At 44.0% G+C, this 17,574-nt stretch overlaps 1 protein-coding gene across 1 annotated transcript in view; it reads right to left on the bottom strand.

Moving 5' to 3' along the window:
* The window catches only part of Patj (PATJ crumbs cell polarity complex component), a 284,333-nt gene that overhangs the window by 22,775 nt on the left and 243,984 nt on the right, over positions 1-17,574 (bottom strand). Inside the window, exons 33-34 of the mRNA XM_051164507.1 lie at positions 16,423-16,540; positions 14,468-14,643 (exon numbers count right to left, since the gene is read on the bottom strand). Of these exons, the coding sequence (XP_051020464.1) occupies positions 14,468-14,643; positions 16,423-16,540 (294 nt within the window). The remainder of the gene's footprint in view (positions 1-14,467; positions 14,644-16,422; positions 16,541-17,574) is intronic.

Genomic DNA, 17,574 nt, shown 5'->3' with positions numbered 1-17,574 from the left:
GGCATGGTCTTTCACACCTTTAATCCTAGTGCTTGCAGAGTACCAGCCCTAGGCAGAGGCAAGCAGAGCTCTGTAAGTTTGAGTCCCACAGAGTCAGTTCTAGGCTAGCCAGGGCTACATAGTGAGGCCCTGTCTCAAAAACCTTAAACTCCTTTCCCATATGTCCGTATCACCTATATCTGTATCTACACACCTTCCACAGCACCAGGCTGCTTTGTGACCTTTCATGTTTGTGCCCTATTCCCCCGCCTCTTCATCATTATCCTAATTTTCCTCCTCCTCTTCTTCCTCTTCTTCTTCTTCTTCTTTTTGTTTTTTTGAGGTAGGGTTTCTCTGTGTAGTCTTGCCTGTCCTAGACTTGGTTTATAGACCAGGCTGGCCTTGAACTTACAGAGACCTACCTGCCTCTGCCTCCCAAGTGCTGGGATTAAAGGCGTGCGCCATCACAGCCCAACTTGTTCTTGTATTCCCCTCCCCATTTAGTCCTCCTATTTTAGTTTCCCCTTTATATTTTATAATACTATATTCTATTTCCCCTTCCTTGAAAAATCCTTTCCTTTCCTCAAGACCTTTACTAGTCCCTATAAAGCTAAAGCTATAAATCAGAAAGCTATATTCTGAAATATAGCTAAATCTTAAAAGCTAATGTTCATGTAATAAGGAAAAACATGCAATACTTGTCTTTTTGGGTCTGATTTACCTCGTTCAGAATGACTGTTCCTAGCTCCACACGTTTACCTGAAATCTTCAAACTTCATTTTTCTTCTTTAAAGATTCTACACTCAATCTATCTGGCTCTGGGTGGGAGATCTTTAATTATTGCTTCTATTTAATTTGGAGTTACTGGTCTATTAAAGTTGTTTATTTCATCTTGAATAATCTCACCTTTCAGTCATCATAAAAATTAACACCCATGTGAAGGATTCACATGACACCTCAGATACCATGACAGAGAAAGTGACGATGTCTCCATGTACACACAAGACAAGAAAGCTGAGTGGAGACTATTTGGAAAAAGAAAGAGACCAGTAAGAGAAGGTAAGAGGCAGAGCAGGGTACTAGAAGGCAAACATGATTAAGGTGTATGAAGCTTATGTGTATAGAATGTCCTAACAAAGCTGGGCACACGCCTGTAGTTCCAGCACTCGGGGAGGCAGAGGCAGGCGGATCTCTGTGAGTTCAAGGCCAGCCTGGTCTACAAAGTGAGTCCAGGACATCCAAGGCTACACAGAGAAACCTTGTCTCAACCCCACCCCCCCAAAAAATCCAATGAAAGTTCTTAGGGAAGAGAATCAATAAGTTAGAGGTCTATAATCAACCCAAAGCTCCTGGAGGGCACTTTCATGTCATTATGACACACTTCTTAGTACAACAATTAAAGGAACCCCCAGAGCTGGGCAGGGGGCCCTGATCCATGTGCACGTGAGATCCTGTAGTAGCAATGGTTTTTAGCTCTGACTAATGACACGCCTAAATCAAAGGGAGGCATTTATTGCCAAGAGTTTTTCTGCTGCTTCTGGAGAATGACCCTGAGAAGACTTACTGGGCCAATGGCCTGAGGTGATCTCAGAACACTACCACATCGTACCGAGGCTCACTTGGACCACGGTTGTGCAGAAGGAAACTGAGCAGGCTCCAGGCAACCCAGATGGAGCCGGTCTGTAACGTCTCACCACTCCTGGGTTGGAAGACACCCACCAAGCACAGAACTTGTTTTTCACACAAGCACTCAGATCTCTGAACGTTCTAAACAGCAAAGCTGAGTTTTCTGTGCCTTCATATTAAAAATAAAGGCAAACACCATTAACTTCCAATTCTATAAAATTGTCTGGGCCTCTTTAAAAATGGTGGTGAGAAAAATGGATGCATACAAGAGGAGATCAGATCCGTATTTCTCATGTGCACAAAAATCAGCTCAAATGGACCAATGACGCTGTTAGGGAGAAGGTAGGGAAAATACTGCCTGATAGTAGGCACAAGCGAGGGCTGTCTGCACAGGAAAGTTAATTTCCTGATGGTTGCATTTATTTCTATGCAGGAAATAATTGCAACAATCAGCGAGCAGGATCTCAAGGAATTGAAAAGCTTCTGCAGAACAAGGCAAACACTTAAATGAGTGAAGAACCAGCCTACGGAATGGGAGAAAAATCTTTGCCAACCATGGGCCTTAGAGGCTTAATATCTAGACTATACAAAGAGCTGAAAAGCAAGGAAACCATCTTATAGAACAACAAGAAAACAATCCAATCAATAAAATGGGCTTGTGCACAAACAGACAGTTCTCAAAAGAGGAAATACTATTAAACTTGAAAAAATGTCCAACCTCGCTAGACGTCAAAGAAAGGCCAACCGAAACGATATTGAGACTCTATCTCAGCCCAGTTAGAATGGTAGTCATCAAGAAAGCAACAAAAATGATGCCAATGAAATGAAAAATGCTGTAGGTAGGACTGAAAACCAGCCACAGTCTCTATGGAAACCAGTGTGGAGGTTTCTCAAACACTTTTGGGTATTTGCCCGAATGGTTCAAAGTCAACAAATCACCTAGATTATTGCACATCTACGTTTATTGCAGTTGTATTCACAAAAGCTACGTTATGGAACCAACCCAGGTGTTCAACAGAGGAATGAGTAAAGAAAATGTAGTTTAGACAAACAATAGAATTTTCCTGCCACAAAGAAGAAGGATGTAACATCACTTGTGGGAAAATTGGTGTAAAGAGGAGACAATCATATTGAGCCAATCAGACCAGTCTCAAAACATGTATGCTTTCACTCCGTTGTGACCCTTGGATTTTATATAGTCACATAAAATTATGCCTGCATAATTAACTCAACATTAATTGAACTTAGAAGTGAAACTGCCTAGGGGGACAGAGGGCTAATGGGGGGAGGGGGAAGGGGAAGAAAAGGAAGGGCAGGGGAAGTGAGGCCTGTGAGAGGAATGTGCTCATATACCGGTGAGAAAATTAAACACAAATTAAAAAGATTACTTTTGAATCCAAATCTCTTTACATGTTTCTTGTCCCCCAAGAAATGCTAGCTGTAAAGGCAAGACACTGTCAAGAGTTTCGAAGAAGTGCCGGGCTCCCTGCTAGCGATGTTTGTGATACGCAAATCCTTTTGCAGAAACTCCGTTTATTTTTATGTTCTTGCTCGATCACTGCTATTTCTCTGTCTCAGTAAAAACAGAAGGGAACAGAAGACACCATACCTTGCCCCTGCCTCTCTCGCTGTGCATTCTAATGCTTGAAGGTTTTCTATGAAGCTCTGAGGGAGGCTTGCATTGAGGGTAGCGAGATGAGAAGTTGAGATCCAGAGCTAAGTTAGAAATGCACGCTGGGGAATTGAAAGGCAGGTGGATTTTGTTTTTGTTTTTTTATTTGGAATTTCAGGGTAGGAGAGTAGAGGAAAGAAGGTCCTGGGTCAGGGCATTTCAGGGGTCTACTCAGCGACATTGTATTAAACTTCTCGTTGCCCTTGGAAATGGATAATTAGATGAAAATAACGGGCCACTGGTGAGGAGCTTACTTGAATTATTTTAAATAAAAATGTGGTGTCTTCTTGTCTCACTGCTGCCCTCCTAGGCCTGGGTGCTCTGCCCTGCGGGCGTCTCGTGGCCCCATTTCCAGTCTGCACAGATGATAAAGCGCTTTGTCCCACCTGGTACCCTCAGACCCCGCTTACCAACACTAGCAACTTGTCTGCATCGTTTTAGCTACAGAACAATGTTCTCTACAGTATCCCCCCCCCCCCCCACACTAGCCAGGCTGTCTGCTCAGGCCCTCCCAGCCCCTCCCTGGCCCTTCTCTCTCTTCTGCTTGTTCTCCTCCAGCTCCACATGAAGACTGTGGTGGTCGGCTTCTCCCCACTATCCTATCTTACTCCCCTGTTTCCTTCCCTTTGGACTCTTTCCTTCCTCCACACAGTCCATCTTCTACTTACATATATGCCACGTATGTATATTATTTACAATATGTATATAAACATATAACATATATGTATTTTAAACCTCTAGAATTTGTATCTGGGAGAAAACATAGGAGCTCAGTACTGACAGTTTCTGGTATTCATCTGTTCTGGAAATATCCTATCCGTCATGTCCTTGTAGGTTTCTGCTGGCTTCGTCTGAGGAGATGCCTTATAGGCCATGATGAGGAAGGAGGTGGGTCTCTGGAGTAAGCCTTCTCTGTTCAAAGTCAAGCACTGCTCCTACCAACCATGGGCTGAGGGAAGGCCATTAGCTGTTCTGGAACAAGCCATCTACACTGTGTATGGCTGATGGCCATGTCTATGTCTCAGCACGAGTAAGAGAATAAGCTGTCTTGTTACTAGTCGGTGAACACCTATGTACCAAAGATGCCACACACTTGCCAGCTGTGCTGTCACCTGGCACTGCTAGTACTGCGTGAGGAAGAGCAAGTGCAAGCTTGCAGGCTTCGGCTAGAATAGGTATTTACAGCCTCTGACAGGAGAGTTGGAGGTGTAGGCTCCCACTGTGTGACTAATGTCTTTGAATAGTTTACTGTGCTCTTCTACAAAGGCTAGAATTTTCCATACGATTAGTTCTGTGGGTGGAAACGCTCCCACCTCAGTTCCACGAGTGGGCAATTTTGACTTGTGGAAGGAAAGTAGCCTTGGGCCTAATGAGGCGTTGACAATCTATGGATCCCAGTGACAGGAGGTCAGCTCTACACTGCACTGGTGTGAGCCAGCACCTCCTCTTCCCATCTAACAGGCCCCCCCTTTAACTATGCTTATTGCCTTGTTGTCTTTATCTTTTCTCCCGCCTTTACCTTTCCAGAGCTGTTTCTGAATCTTTTTTCCTTGGACGGGGCAGGATAACACACCCAATGGCACACTATATATCACCGACAAGCTGATGCTTAAATACACATTGAGATAGTTTCTTTATATGTGTCTGGAGTGTGAAGGGCTTGACTGTTGAAAGGTTCTGCTCAGTTTTTCCTGGTCTGGCCTTCTCGCCTTCATTCCTGTCATTCGTCCTTCCTGTGGGTCACCACCACATCTCCTCACACCTGTCTACCCACAGTCCCATGCTCCCTTCCCTGATGCTTCTCTTCAGAACTTGGTCTGCTTCCAGTTCATCTCTGTGTCCTGGTGCTGACCTGGAGCAGGTACTCAACATGTGCTCTTGTCAATGTTTATCAAGAAAACATCAGCAATAGAAAAAAAAGAAGCTCAAAACGACTCTGCATGGGGAGGTGGCTAAGGTTAGTGTGTCTCAATTTTATTTCAACCCAACCTTCTGAGGGCAAACCGTTAACAAAACACCCAACAGAAAGTGCATGGGAACGCCACATGGATTCCCAGAGAATTTACGTTAGCTCTGAGAACCATTTAAAGGAGCCAAGCACGAGACAGACTTAATTATCGCCGAACTCCACAAAATCCCCAAATTCCTCCAAGGGGATTAAAGTCTGAATTGCTGGAATAGAATTTGATAACATGTAATAACAGAGCCGTAGACACAGGCAAAGTCACCGCACACTGCAGCCCACCAATCAAATTTTCTTTACTGTTCAAGCTGCCAACAAGTAGATAAAGTAACTCATAAACACACCAGTCACTCAGCAAAAGGCAATTTTATCACTGTCACAATAGGCCCATAACACTTAAGGAAGCCATGTGTTAGAAAAATTAAGTAATGCGTTCTGTGGGCTAAAGGAGTTTTAAAAGCTCTATGTGTGGGTAGACTAATCTAGATGAATGAGATTTTTATATTTAATACTTGTAGATACTCAGGAGATTTTAGGACAAATTTTGATTGGGAACTCCATGGTAGATAATTATGAAGGTCTGTGTCTACATGGTTTTGTGTCCTACTTGCAGGCATGCTTTACATATTTGGGATCACTGTAGAAGGAAAGCCAGTCTTTGTCACGCTAAGAAGAGCCTCCACCACACTCCCGCTTGAGAACTCCTCACGGATGTTTTAACCACAGAAAAGTTACACATTAAATCTCACATTTAAGATGGAAAACATTTATCAGTGTTCCTCAAAAAGTGTCATATCTGTTATCCTGCCTCCAGGGAAAAACTGCTCCTAATGAGAAAGACCCACGAGGAGCAAGAGCAGTTTGAAATACATTCTGTATTAAATGGGCATTTCTTTCTTTTGAGAGAAATGATGGTTCACACTTCTGCGAACCATGCCACTTTCAAAAATGACTTAATAGAGTTCTTAGCTGTCACTGTTCAGAAATCACAGCAGATACCACCTATGCAGTGCAGAGCACTGTGCTCTTGGCTAAAAGGCCAAGCCAAGAAGGAGAGCTAAAGTGAGGTCAGTAAAAGCCCAAACTATACTTAAATCCTCGCTGAAAACACAGGACTGAATTAGCTGAATATAAGACACTGGGTTAAGCTGGTGGAGTTTATTTCCTTTTGAACAAAACTGCAAGCTCAAATTATATCTGTATAAATACAAACAACATGTTTCTTATGACTCTTCTTAAAGCCCAGATTCTTTGGGTCTCTCTCTCTCTCCCTTCACCCGCCTCTCGTGTGTGTGTGTGTGTGTGTGTGTGTGTGTGTGTGTGTGTGTGTGTGTGTGTGTGTGTGTGTCTGAGCCCAGGGCCTCATGTATGCATACTAACCCAGTGCTCTACAACTGAGCTATGTTTGCAGCCTCTCAACCCAAAGCTTTAGGAAGAAAGCTTTTCAAATACACTTCAATTAGAATTTGATGTGTAGCAGGATCCAGACTGGGAGTTTGAGAAGGTGAGGTTTTCTGACATTCTGCAGGTAGCCTCCTTAAGTTTCTTTGCTCATGACACTAAACAATGCCAGTGTAGCACTTCATTGAACAACGTGACATCTAATGTCATCCTAGCTTTAAAATTCTCTCTCTTAGCCAGGTGTGTGGTGGATGCCTTTAATCCCAGTACTCGAGAGGCAGAGGCAGGTGGATTACTGTGAGTTTGAGGTCATCCTGGTTTACAAAGAGAGTTCCAGGACAGGCAAGGCTATTACATAGAGAAACCCTGTCTTGAAAAACAAAACAAAACAAAATTCTCTCTCTCTCCACACATTAAATGAAGTATTTACTAATAACAAGGGTCCCCAAGCACAGACATCTAAGTTTCAGTGTTATGTATGGTAAATAAAGGGAGGAAGATATGGCAGTACAGTCTAACTGTGAGACTCTGAGAGATGCCAACATTTCTACTTTTCCCGTTACCATGGAAACTCCAACATATAAATTGTTGCTTTTTTCCCCTTGGTGAAAACATAACATTTTATTAGTTTTTCGAGCATTTCGCACATGCACACATTGTGTTTTGAACACAACCATCACCTTCTTAACCTGATCCACTTCCTTCATTGCCTTCTTCAAGAAAGATTATGATACAAGGAAATTTCAATTTCTTCTTTCTCCAGTAGCTGTGGGTTCTATCTCCAGCACTAATAATGACTTGCATAAACTGGGCCTGGTGACGAGAGCCTGTAATCCCAGCTACTTGGGAGGCTGAGGCAGGAAGATGCTAAGATAAGGCCTGCCTAAACTACAGAGTGGGTTCAAGAAAGCCTGGGCAACTTACTGATGCCCAGCTTCTAAAAAAGAAAGAAAAGGAAAAAAAAAAAAAAAAAAAAAAAAAAAAAGCAAACAAAGGTCTAATTCAGAAAAGGCTTAAGAGGAGTTATGAACATCTCTCACCATCCCAGCAAAGACTTTGTTCCTGATTGGTACAGGGTGCTTGGCATTACTTCATCGATTCATGAAATATTAAAGAGTAAGAGGGGACTTGCTTTTAGTACCTCATGAGAACATTATTGACTGAAGGCAAAATGAAGTAAATAGATGCCATACTTTTAAAATACTAAACAATACTCTGGTTTCTCTTCAGATCATATAAATCTTTCACCTTTTACTAAAATACTGAACAATCTAGATAAGTCTTAAGGTCCGCGCGCACATGCGCGCGCGCGCGCACACATACACACACACACACACACTTTCAGGGGTTACGAACTTTTGTACACTATTTACCAAGTAAATAATATACAAAATGAAAGCCACAGCCATAAGAGTCACCACAAGAACTGCTGTGAGTGCTCACAAACATGTTAGACTCTAACATTGTGATAAGCTTTCTCTTAACCTCAAAATGAAATGTTTACATTTACCTAAAATTGAGTTCTTGTGCCAAGCCTGATTTAGCAAAAAGTTGATATTCATAAACATGAATATATTGTTCATACTGCAACATAGATTTATTAAAGGAAATGAGATAATATTTGTATAACAATTTAATCATTATATTTATTTTATTTTGAGATTTTTCCCTTTCAAAACTTCCTATATGCCACTTTTCACTCTCCTTCAAATTCATGGCTTCTTTCTTCCTCAGTAATTGTTATTGCATGCATCTATGTATGTGCATTGCATTTTATAAGTCCCCATAGTGCCGTTTGTTCTGTATTTATTGAAATTGTACTCAGTCTGCATATTACTGCTTGAAGTCACATTCTTACATGTCCAAATGCAGGGCACTACTCATTAACATTCTCCCAGTGTGATTCATAGAGGTTTTGTAAACTTTGCTTGGTTTTAAAGTAAAAGTAAGGTAAAAAAATGTTTTGTATAAAAATATATGACTTAAGCAATAATGATAAAAGGAGCTGGGCTTTGGGGATTACATGCCAAGGCAAGCTGTGCCTCTCGTGAGATAGGCTGTGCAAAGCTCACAGGAAGGGGAACAGCAAACAAGCAGTGTAAAATAGCTTTCTACCCTGTTTACTTTAAAAACACCCAGGAGTTTAAATTATTATAGTCCTATTTTCCAACTGTCAAAAGCAGCAATAAATAAGTGAGAGAATATAATATGACTGGGGTCAAATGGGTTTCTTCAGGGTAGCTATGGCTGTGTCAAAGGGAAGACTGTCTCCACTCTGACTTCAGGGCCTCCTGCCTGGCATCTTAGTAATGCACAGTCGCACACAACCGTGCAAGAGAGATCGATAAATTGGTATCATCTCTATTTATAGTAATAAATTCAATTACTAGGGCATGCTGTGGCTTAGGGGTAAAGCACATGCTTAGGTGTGTGAACCCTTGGATTCAGCTCCCAGCATATAAACAGATATCAAATCAGGCGGTGGAATAAAAAAAGAAAAAGAAAAATCAAAACTTGGACAGAAATGATACAATTCTAGATCTGATAGCCTAAAGCCTTTAAAAAAATTAATATCTACATTTTTGTTAAAAGTAGGAAGATAGAAAGAACTGGGAAATGTTACACAAAGTGAGATAACCCAGGGCCAGAAAGAAAAGAGTTCATAATCTTCTCATATGAAGAATATTCTAGCTTCAAACTTTGAGAACTGTGTGTTTAACTTGGAGCGTCTGTAGAAGTCAGGAAGCCAGAAAAGGTTCAAGAGACAGGAGAGGGGACGCGGCCTCAAGGGAGAGCTAAAGGTTCAAGTGGGGATGGGGTGGGGGCTGGCAGAGGGACTGAGGAAGAAGAGAGGGTAGAAAGTAGATTAGCCACAACTAACAGTGCACGGAAAAGTCTTAGGGAAATCCATCCTTCCGTCCCTCCTTCCCTCCCTCCCTCCTTCCCTTCCTTCCTTCTTTCCTTCCTTCTTTCATGGATTTAAGCCCGTTGCTGGCAAGGTCCTGGATGGGTGAGCACGACCCATCACTGTTAGTGTTTGCTAAATGGTCATGCTGTTGAGATGTTTTTTAAGTGTTTATGTTTATACACACAGACATATCAGTGTTGTTCTCGGCCTTCATCAGAGAGTGTGTGACTGCAGTAGCCAGAAATTAATGCAGGACTCACTCACAATCAGACAGCCAAGAGAAAAGGGACTGACTGCCAAGTGCTCAGCCCTAAGTGGGACCTCTATATCACCAGCCTCTTAACCAAGGCCCAGGGAACATTCCGGGAGGTGGGGCACAAAGAATGTAAGAGCTGGAAGATGGGGAGTGCTTTGAAATGTCATCTGGACACGCCATGGCCACCTCAGCCTTGAACTCCCAGCAGGCCCAGCAACATGACAGCATGGATAGCAAAGGGCTCAGGAGGCCTTATCCTCAGCGAAGGAGCTCCAGGGGCAGGAAGAGGCACTGTGTGTGTGTGTGTGTGTGTGTGTGTGTGTGTGTGTGTAGCAACAGAGGCCAGAAGAAGGCACTGTATTCCCTGGAGCTGGAGTTGTGGGTATCTGTAAGCTACTCTGTGTGGGTGCTGGGAACTGATTTCTACTTCTCTCCAAGAACAGACAGCTCTCTCAAGCTCTGAGCCATTTTTCCCTCCGGAAGTATGGCCGCTGTTGGGCTTGCAATGCTCTGGCGGATGGCTCCATATATGGGAGGCACGAATGGGCTCAATGGGCTATAAAAAAGGAAAGTGAAGGCCATGAAGATAAGGGGGGTCATGTAGGGTGGGGTCTGCAAAGTGAGAGTGGGGACTGAGGGACGAATATGACCAAGATACTCTGCACATGAATAAAATCATCAAAGAATGAAAAAGTAAATAAACAAGGGCCAGTGAAATGGTCCAGCAGGTAAAGGTCATGTTGCCCAAAAGAGGTTAAACTGAGGTGCTCTCATGAGTGAACAGTGCTGCTCCTAGAAGACATGGGCTACTAAGTGGAAAACCTAGTTCAGGTACTGATACCTCCTGTGAGACAGTGTCAGGGAGGCCCTAGGGCGCACGGAATAATACAGAGGAAGGCCGTTGTTGAGTTCAAACGCCGAGATCCACAAGGTTGAGGATACAACACTTTCAGCAATGTGGTGTGTGCGCGCGCACACACACACATACACACACACACACACACACACACACTAAACAAAATAAATCCAATACGTTAAAAATACATTTTAAAAAAATCTGTATTTTAAAATCCCTCTTAAGAGCTGACCTGCCTCATTTTTAGTGGAACAGCTCCCAAGTACAAGAGCAGAGCCAGTGCCGTTGTCTGTGTTTTTCTTGTAACAAAGCTCTATGTAGCCCTAGCTGTCCTTGAACTCAGAGCTCCTCCTGCCTCTGCCTCCCGAGTGCTGAAATTAAAGGCACGTGCCTCCGCTGCCTGGCCCTCACATCTGAGAATCTTACACCAAGAACCAGCACTGTGCTTTGCTCTGCTGGGCTAGGCGCAGCCGCAGTGTCTACACTGGGGCTGCCGGGAAGGGTATGTAGAGAAAGGCCTGTCAGCGGCCCAACCAAGATAACAACTCACTCCTTGAGGTTCCTTTCCCTTTCTAGCATCCCCATGCCTGGTGATAAAATAACCTCCAATCATCTGCAGTGATATGTTGCTTCTTCAAGAATGTGAGTGTAAAACTCCCAATCAGGAGACAGACATTTTGAGAAGGAGCCTTTAACAGGTCTGAGAGGAGCTGGCACTAGGGTTTTCAGCAGGGTAAGTGATCTTCATCTTCTACCTGCAGACTAGATGGCATCAAGGAGCTGTGTGATATTTTACGGGGCAAAGGAATGGTCCAACCAAGTCAGCAAGAGCAAGGGAAGACAAGAAAAAAGACACACACACACACACACACACACACGGAAGGAAACAAACTATCAACTAACACCCCAGCTTTGCTGCACTATGTGCCTTATCTGGCTTCCACATAGCATACAACAAATAGTCTATACTAGTTAAATTCAGAAAATGCTTCCTACAGCATTCCTTTCTCTACCCTCTAGAGCTCTGAAGTGCTACGATTTCTCATTGGTCGATCCCTACAGGGATCCATGAGCACTAAAAGGCCTTAGAACTGATGAGCAGCTCCACACTCTTCCAGGGCAGGGTAACGGCCACTCGACTTCACAACCCAGGTCAAAGCGAAACATACGCAAGTGATCACAGAAGGCTGTGCTCTCCAGAGGCCAGCCCGGCAGCGGCATCACAGATGGGAACAGCAGAGGCAGACAGCTGCCTTCGAGGACGGGACCAGGTGCGCCTGTAAACCTGCTGAGGGGGGGTCTCACCCTTGTCATTAGCTCAGGACTTTCAAAGGCTGGTACAGGTGACTGGCTGGGACATGTGATCTCCCTCTGTGATCTCAGGAGCCATCTGTCCTAGCAGAGAGGACTGATGAGGTCTTGAGAGATTAAACTCTGCAGATGGCCACGCTTGGCTGGCTACATAACAGAGAGGACATGGGATTGTAATTGTAAGGGGTGGAGAGAGGTCAGACCTGCCCTTCCCTGCACCCCACCTGAAGTAAGTCTAGCCAGCGGATGCTCTGTTCATACCCATCTCATCATTTCCTGCACTGTCTTTTCACAAACTCCCACCTTTATTTGCAAATTTCCTGCTGGCTAGATAACGGGCTCCATGCGTTAGCTCTCATGCTTGGTGTGAAGATGTGGGGGAGCAATGCAAAGGGGGGAAGATCTTCACTGCAGGAACACTGTGTTTAAACACCTTTCACTTCTACTCACATTTTGGTCGCACAAAGATGCCAGCCCTATATATTTTCTGTAGCTCTCGCACAGCTTTGGATGAGGCACGGGAGGCTAGGGAATAGGAGCAGTGCCCATCTCTCATGTTAAGTGGTGCTTATCGTCCAAGGACACTGGGATTTATAGTTTCAAATGGCAGAGCCGTACATTAGGAACCCCAAGATGCTCTTGAAGAACTTTCATCACTGCCTTTCTTGAGGTAGCAAGAGAAGCAGAGCAAGATACTCAATAAGGCCGGGGTTGCAGGAAGAGGAGGCTGGGGGATGCCCAGACAGAGGCCCGAGCGCAGGCCAGGGGTAGAGGGCAGCACACATATCTCAGTCAGGAATCCTGAGGGTCCCACACAGAGTGGAACTGTATTAATACCAACAGAGGGGAGACAGCAAGGTCAAGAATCACTTAGCCAACTCCACTCTTCTGAGTCTTCTGGGAAATCTAGGTCTGTCTCAGGCTAAGTTATAAAAAGAGATTTAAGCCGGGCACATGCCTTTAATCCCAGCACTCGGGAGGCAGAGGCAGGTGGATCCCTGTGAGTTAGAGGCCAGCCTGGTCTACAATGTGAATCCAGGACAGCCAAGGCTACACAGAGAAACCCTGTCTCAAAAACCCAAAAACAAAACAAAAAACAAAACCAAAACAACAAACAAAACAAAACAAAAAAGGAGACTTTTTTACAACAAAGAAATCAGATGGTTAAATGTTTTTAATTTTATGTGTATGTATGTGCACCATGTGTGCACAGTGCCCAGGTATTGAATCCCATGGAACTGGTGTTGTAGACAGATGTGAGCCACCATGTTGATGATAGGAATTGAACCTGGGTCCTCTGGAAGAGCAGCCATGCTTTTTACTATTGAGCCATCTCTCCAGCCCTCAGAGGGTTAAAACTCTGTTACATAGCCCTGAAAGAATTCAGTATAGAATTGCTCTAAAATTTAATTTGTTTTGTTTAAATACAGCTTTATTTATACAAATTTAATTCTTATAGTATTTAAGATATATCTTAGAGGAAATGGGGAAAAAAGAGGGAGCTAGAGGGCTGAGAGATGGCTCAGCGGTTAAGAGCAGTGACTGCTCTTCCATAGGACCTGGGTTCAATTTCCAGCACCCACATGGCAGCTCACAACTGTCTAACTCCAAGATCTGATACCCTCACACAGACATATACGCAGGCAAAAACACCAATGCACATACAATAAAAGTAAATAAATAAATTTAAAAAAAAAGCAGGAGCTAGACCTAGGCCAGGGCATAGCTTCTCGATACTACTCCGAAGGCCTGGGTATCGAAAGGATCACTGTTCTAAACCATTCCCTAGTTTGCGCTTTTATAACATGTTTGAGCTTTCCTGTAACTCCGTGAGTCATGATGACTACAGTATTATATGAACATCACATTGTTTAATGTTACAGCTATCACCCAAAAGGAAGCTGTAAGGAAGGCTCTCTCCTTCCTCAATGACAAAAGCCAGACGGACACAGTATCCCAAGCTAGATAAGAAATATAGGAGTTTAGAGTGTTATGGAGGCAAAGGCCCATGGGAGGGGCTGGCAGCTCAACTGGCTGTGGGCTTGGGCAATTCCAGCACCCCAGTTCCATCCAAGGGACATCACACTATGCAGGATGCCGCATGCAGCAGTGTCTGACTGTAGAGGGGAAGTTAGGACATAAACGCCCTCAGCCCCAAGGTTGTGGTCAGGCACCCGGAGTCAGAGTCCTTTAGTCAATAGCATCAAGCTCAGCGCGCACTCACTGCTGGGCTGGCTAGTTCACGGGAGGGTCAGCGGCAGGTCAGGATGCTCTAGGACAGGCGGGAAGATGCAGAGGGGTCAGGCCTGCAAACCAGGAGCAGGGGGACCATGCTTCTGTAGCGCCGGCAGCGCCTGAATTTCCTCATGTTTTAGGGCACACACACTTATATTTTGTTTTGTTTTGCCAAGGCTCCCATTCAAGCATCCTGGGCCATGAGGAGTCTCAGCAGGTAACTCTGTGACAGTAGACATAACTTACTTCTAGTTACTCACCAAGGGTGTGTCTTTTCCTCCTACGATACTGAGACCGAGCCCTGAGCGCCCCTTGGATATTTCTATGATCATTTCCTGGCCAGGGACAATGGGACAGGTTGCAGGGTCCACCGACAGAGGCACAGGGTCCACCCAGAGAGGCTCAGGGTCCACCGAGAGAGAAGCCTGGCAGTTACCTGCAAAGTGATAAAACAAAATGACTGGCAGGTAGGAGACACAACCCGTCTTGCACTCATTGGAACGCAGAGTTGTGTGTTTATCACTTCACTCTTTCCACATGAGGTACTATGAAGGGAGAAGTGGGGGGGGGGGGTCATTGCTTTCCTCACCCACGGGATGTGACGTGACACTGCTACGGCATTCTCTGAGATGAAGACATTTAATTCTTGTCAACTTATCAATTTTAGGTATACTTAATTTAAAAAACCTCAAATCATACCATGAAAAAATTTGAGACGGCTAAATGTCTAGGCACACAAAGGCATATACTGCCATGGGTGTAAAGACTATTATGGCAGAAGACCTGAGTTTAGGAGAACGTTTGTCTCAGTAGGTCCTAGCTTCAGCCTCCCTTACTGCAATAACTAAAACAAAAGAAAGAATTTAAAAAAAAAAGTGCTAACGTTTCCAATGAGTCTAACACATCAACTAAGATGTATAAGGGACTTAATCAATAAGTATATGACTGAAAAAATTATTTTGAATTTATCCCTTATATCATAGGCTTAGCATCCCCAAACCCAAAATCTGAAAATTTTTGATCATTGATATGATATCACAAATGGAAAATTCTACACATTACATGTGATGGGAGAAAGTCGAAATATAGTCACACCCAAACAGCCTTCAGGCTGCACAGAGAATATATATATATATATATATATATAAACATAATGGATTCTGTACTCAGATTTGGATGCTATTGGCAGACTATCTTACTATATATATGAAAATGTTCTAAAAGCTGAGATTCTGGGTCCAAGTACTTTGGCAAAAGTTATTCAACTCTTATGTTCACAGGTAAACACACACACACACACACACACACACACACACACACACAGAGAGAGAGAGAGAGAGAGACAGACAGACAGACAGACATACAGACAGACATACAGAGAGACACAGAGACAGAGAAACAGGGAGAGAGATATGTACACATTTGTGTTATAATATAAAAATTACTTACTGAGACCGTAAGTAAAACTTTTATTAACAGTTACTGATATTTTCATTTAAAGAATTATTTATTTTCATTTTATGTACATTGGTATTTTGCCTGTATTTGTGAGAGGGTTGGGTCTGCTGGAACTGGAGTTGCAGACAGTTGTGAGCTGCCATTGTGGGTGCTGGGAATTGAACCTGGGTCCTCTGCTCTTACCCGCTGAGCCATCTCTCCAGCCCTCCAGCCCCAGTTACGGATATTTTCAAGCTACAACACGAATCCATCCTTGTCTCCTTCTCTTTGGCTTTCTTTCTTTTTGAGACTAGATTTCCTAGAGCCCAGGCTGGTCCTAAATTCACTTTACAGCTGAGCATGACCTTAAATCCCTGAGCCTACATTTCACAAGTGCTTGGATTATAGGTACCACCATGCCTGGCCCTGGATACCAATTTCTTTACTGAGAAATAAATCTTCAAATGCCTTATATTGATATACATAATGCTAAAAACTGGCTTCATTATGAGTGACTTAACCTTAATCTGTGGGAGAGACTGACAGGCCGTCTGTAGGCTATTGTTTCATCAAGTGCCTTTTCTGTTCTGTGTTTATATTGAGTAAATATTAGGCAACCTGACAGTGGAGAGATCAGAAAACAGTGCAGGAAGTCGGGTGTTTGAGCTCAAAGGTCAGGAAGCAGAGGAGCCTCCTGGTCTCACGCTTTTCTCAGAGCATCATGACATTTTCCTTCTCCAAAGGTTCACAAGGCAGTTTTGGTTAGATGGAGCCGTACCAGAGCCTGTGACGTCGGCATCTGCTGACTGACCCATGGGCGCTGGTGCTGATGGGGTCTCTTGTGAACTGAAGGAGACTTGTGCTGAATACGTTTGCTGTTTCGTCTGGCAGGCAGCCTACAAAAGGAAGCGAAATCACATGGCTGGCAAGGACAGAGGTAAGAAGAGCACTAGAACTGCAGCATACTGTGAGCAAAACAGTGGCAAGCTCCCAGGATGTTTTGAGGCAACAGGTTTCTCAGAGAGGAGGCAAAAGAGAGTTAGGTCGGTTTTTGTCCTGCCTCCTACCCTACTTAACTTTGCTCCTACAAAAAGGGAAGCAAGATACGAGTGGAATATTAACTTTGGCTGACAAAACTCCCAGTGAATATTAGCATTACTAACTTAGAGAAGTGAAGGGCTCCATGCCTTCTCAAGAGTTATGTAAAGAGCAGTGGCAGGGACCTGATTTGTCTGCTGGGTTCCAGGAAGTGCCAGGCTGTCCCTGGCCTCCAGAAAGATCTGCTCCAAGGCTGCTCTTCAGACAAGGCACATTAGGCCAGAACAAGACAGTTCTAGCCACTGTGTATGCGTATTATGCTTTCTAGTTTTCAAACTACTATTATCCAATCACAAGGACAGCCCTCAGCATTCGACACTATCATCATCGCAGCTAATTAGCGGCAGAGGTCGGCTGGAAGTCAGTCGTTGGAGAATGCTACAATCAGGGTAATTATGGAACAGCTGCTAGGGTGTGGTTCTGGGGGAGGGTGTTCATTTGGCTCTGTAGGTTTTCTTTTTATAAGAAAATATTTTGACTTTTACTTATTATCATTAGTGTCACATCTGGAGATGAGCTGAGGGCTTTCTGCAGTCGGTTCTCAGCTTCCTCCCAAATGAAGCAGGGTGTCTCTTGCTTTTGTGCTGGGCCCTTTGGGTCTCTCCCACGTGCCTAGAGGTGCCGGAGATGGCGTCTGGCTTTTTAAAATGTGGGTTCTGGGAACGAAGTCAGGATGTCAAGCTTGCTGGGCGAGGCTTTTACCTGTTAAACAGTCTCAGTGGCCCCTCTATCATCATCTTTAATACTGACTAGATCCTTGCTTAAAAAGCCGTTTCCTGTCACATAGTTACTAACAAGAATAAAGTGTGTGTGTGTGTGTAGGGGTTATTAC

The sequence above is a fragment of the Acomys russatus genome, chromosome 2 (genome assembly GCF_903995435.1).
Source record: "Acomys russatus chromosome 2, mAcoRus1.1, whole genome shotgun sequence".
Classification (NCBI taxonomy): domain Eukaryota; kingdom Metazoa; phylum Chordata; class Mammalia; order Rodentia; family Muridae; genus Acomys; species Acomys russatus.
The sequence above is the reverse complement of the archived record's forward strand: the minus strand, read 5'-3'. Positions and strand labels throughout refer to the sequence as shown.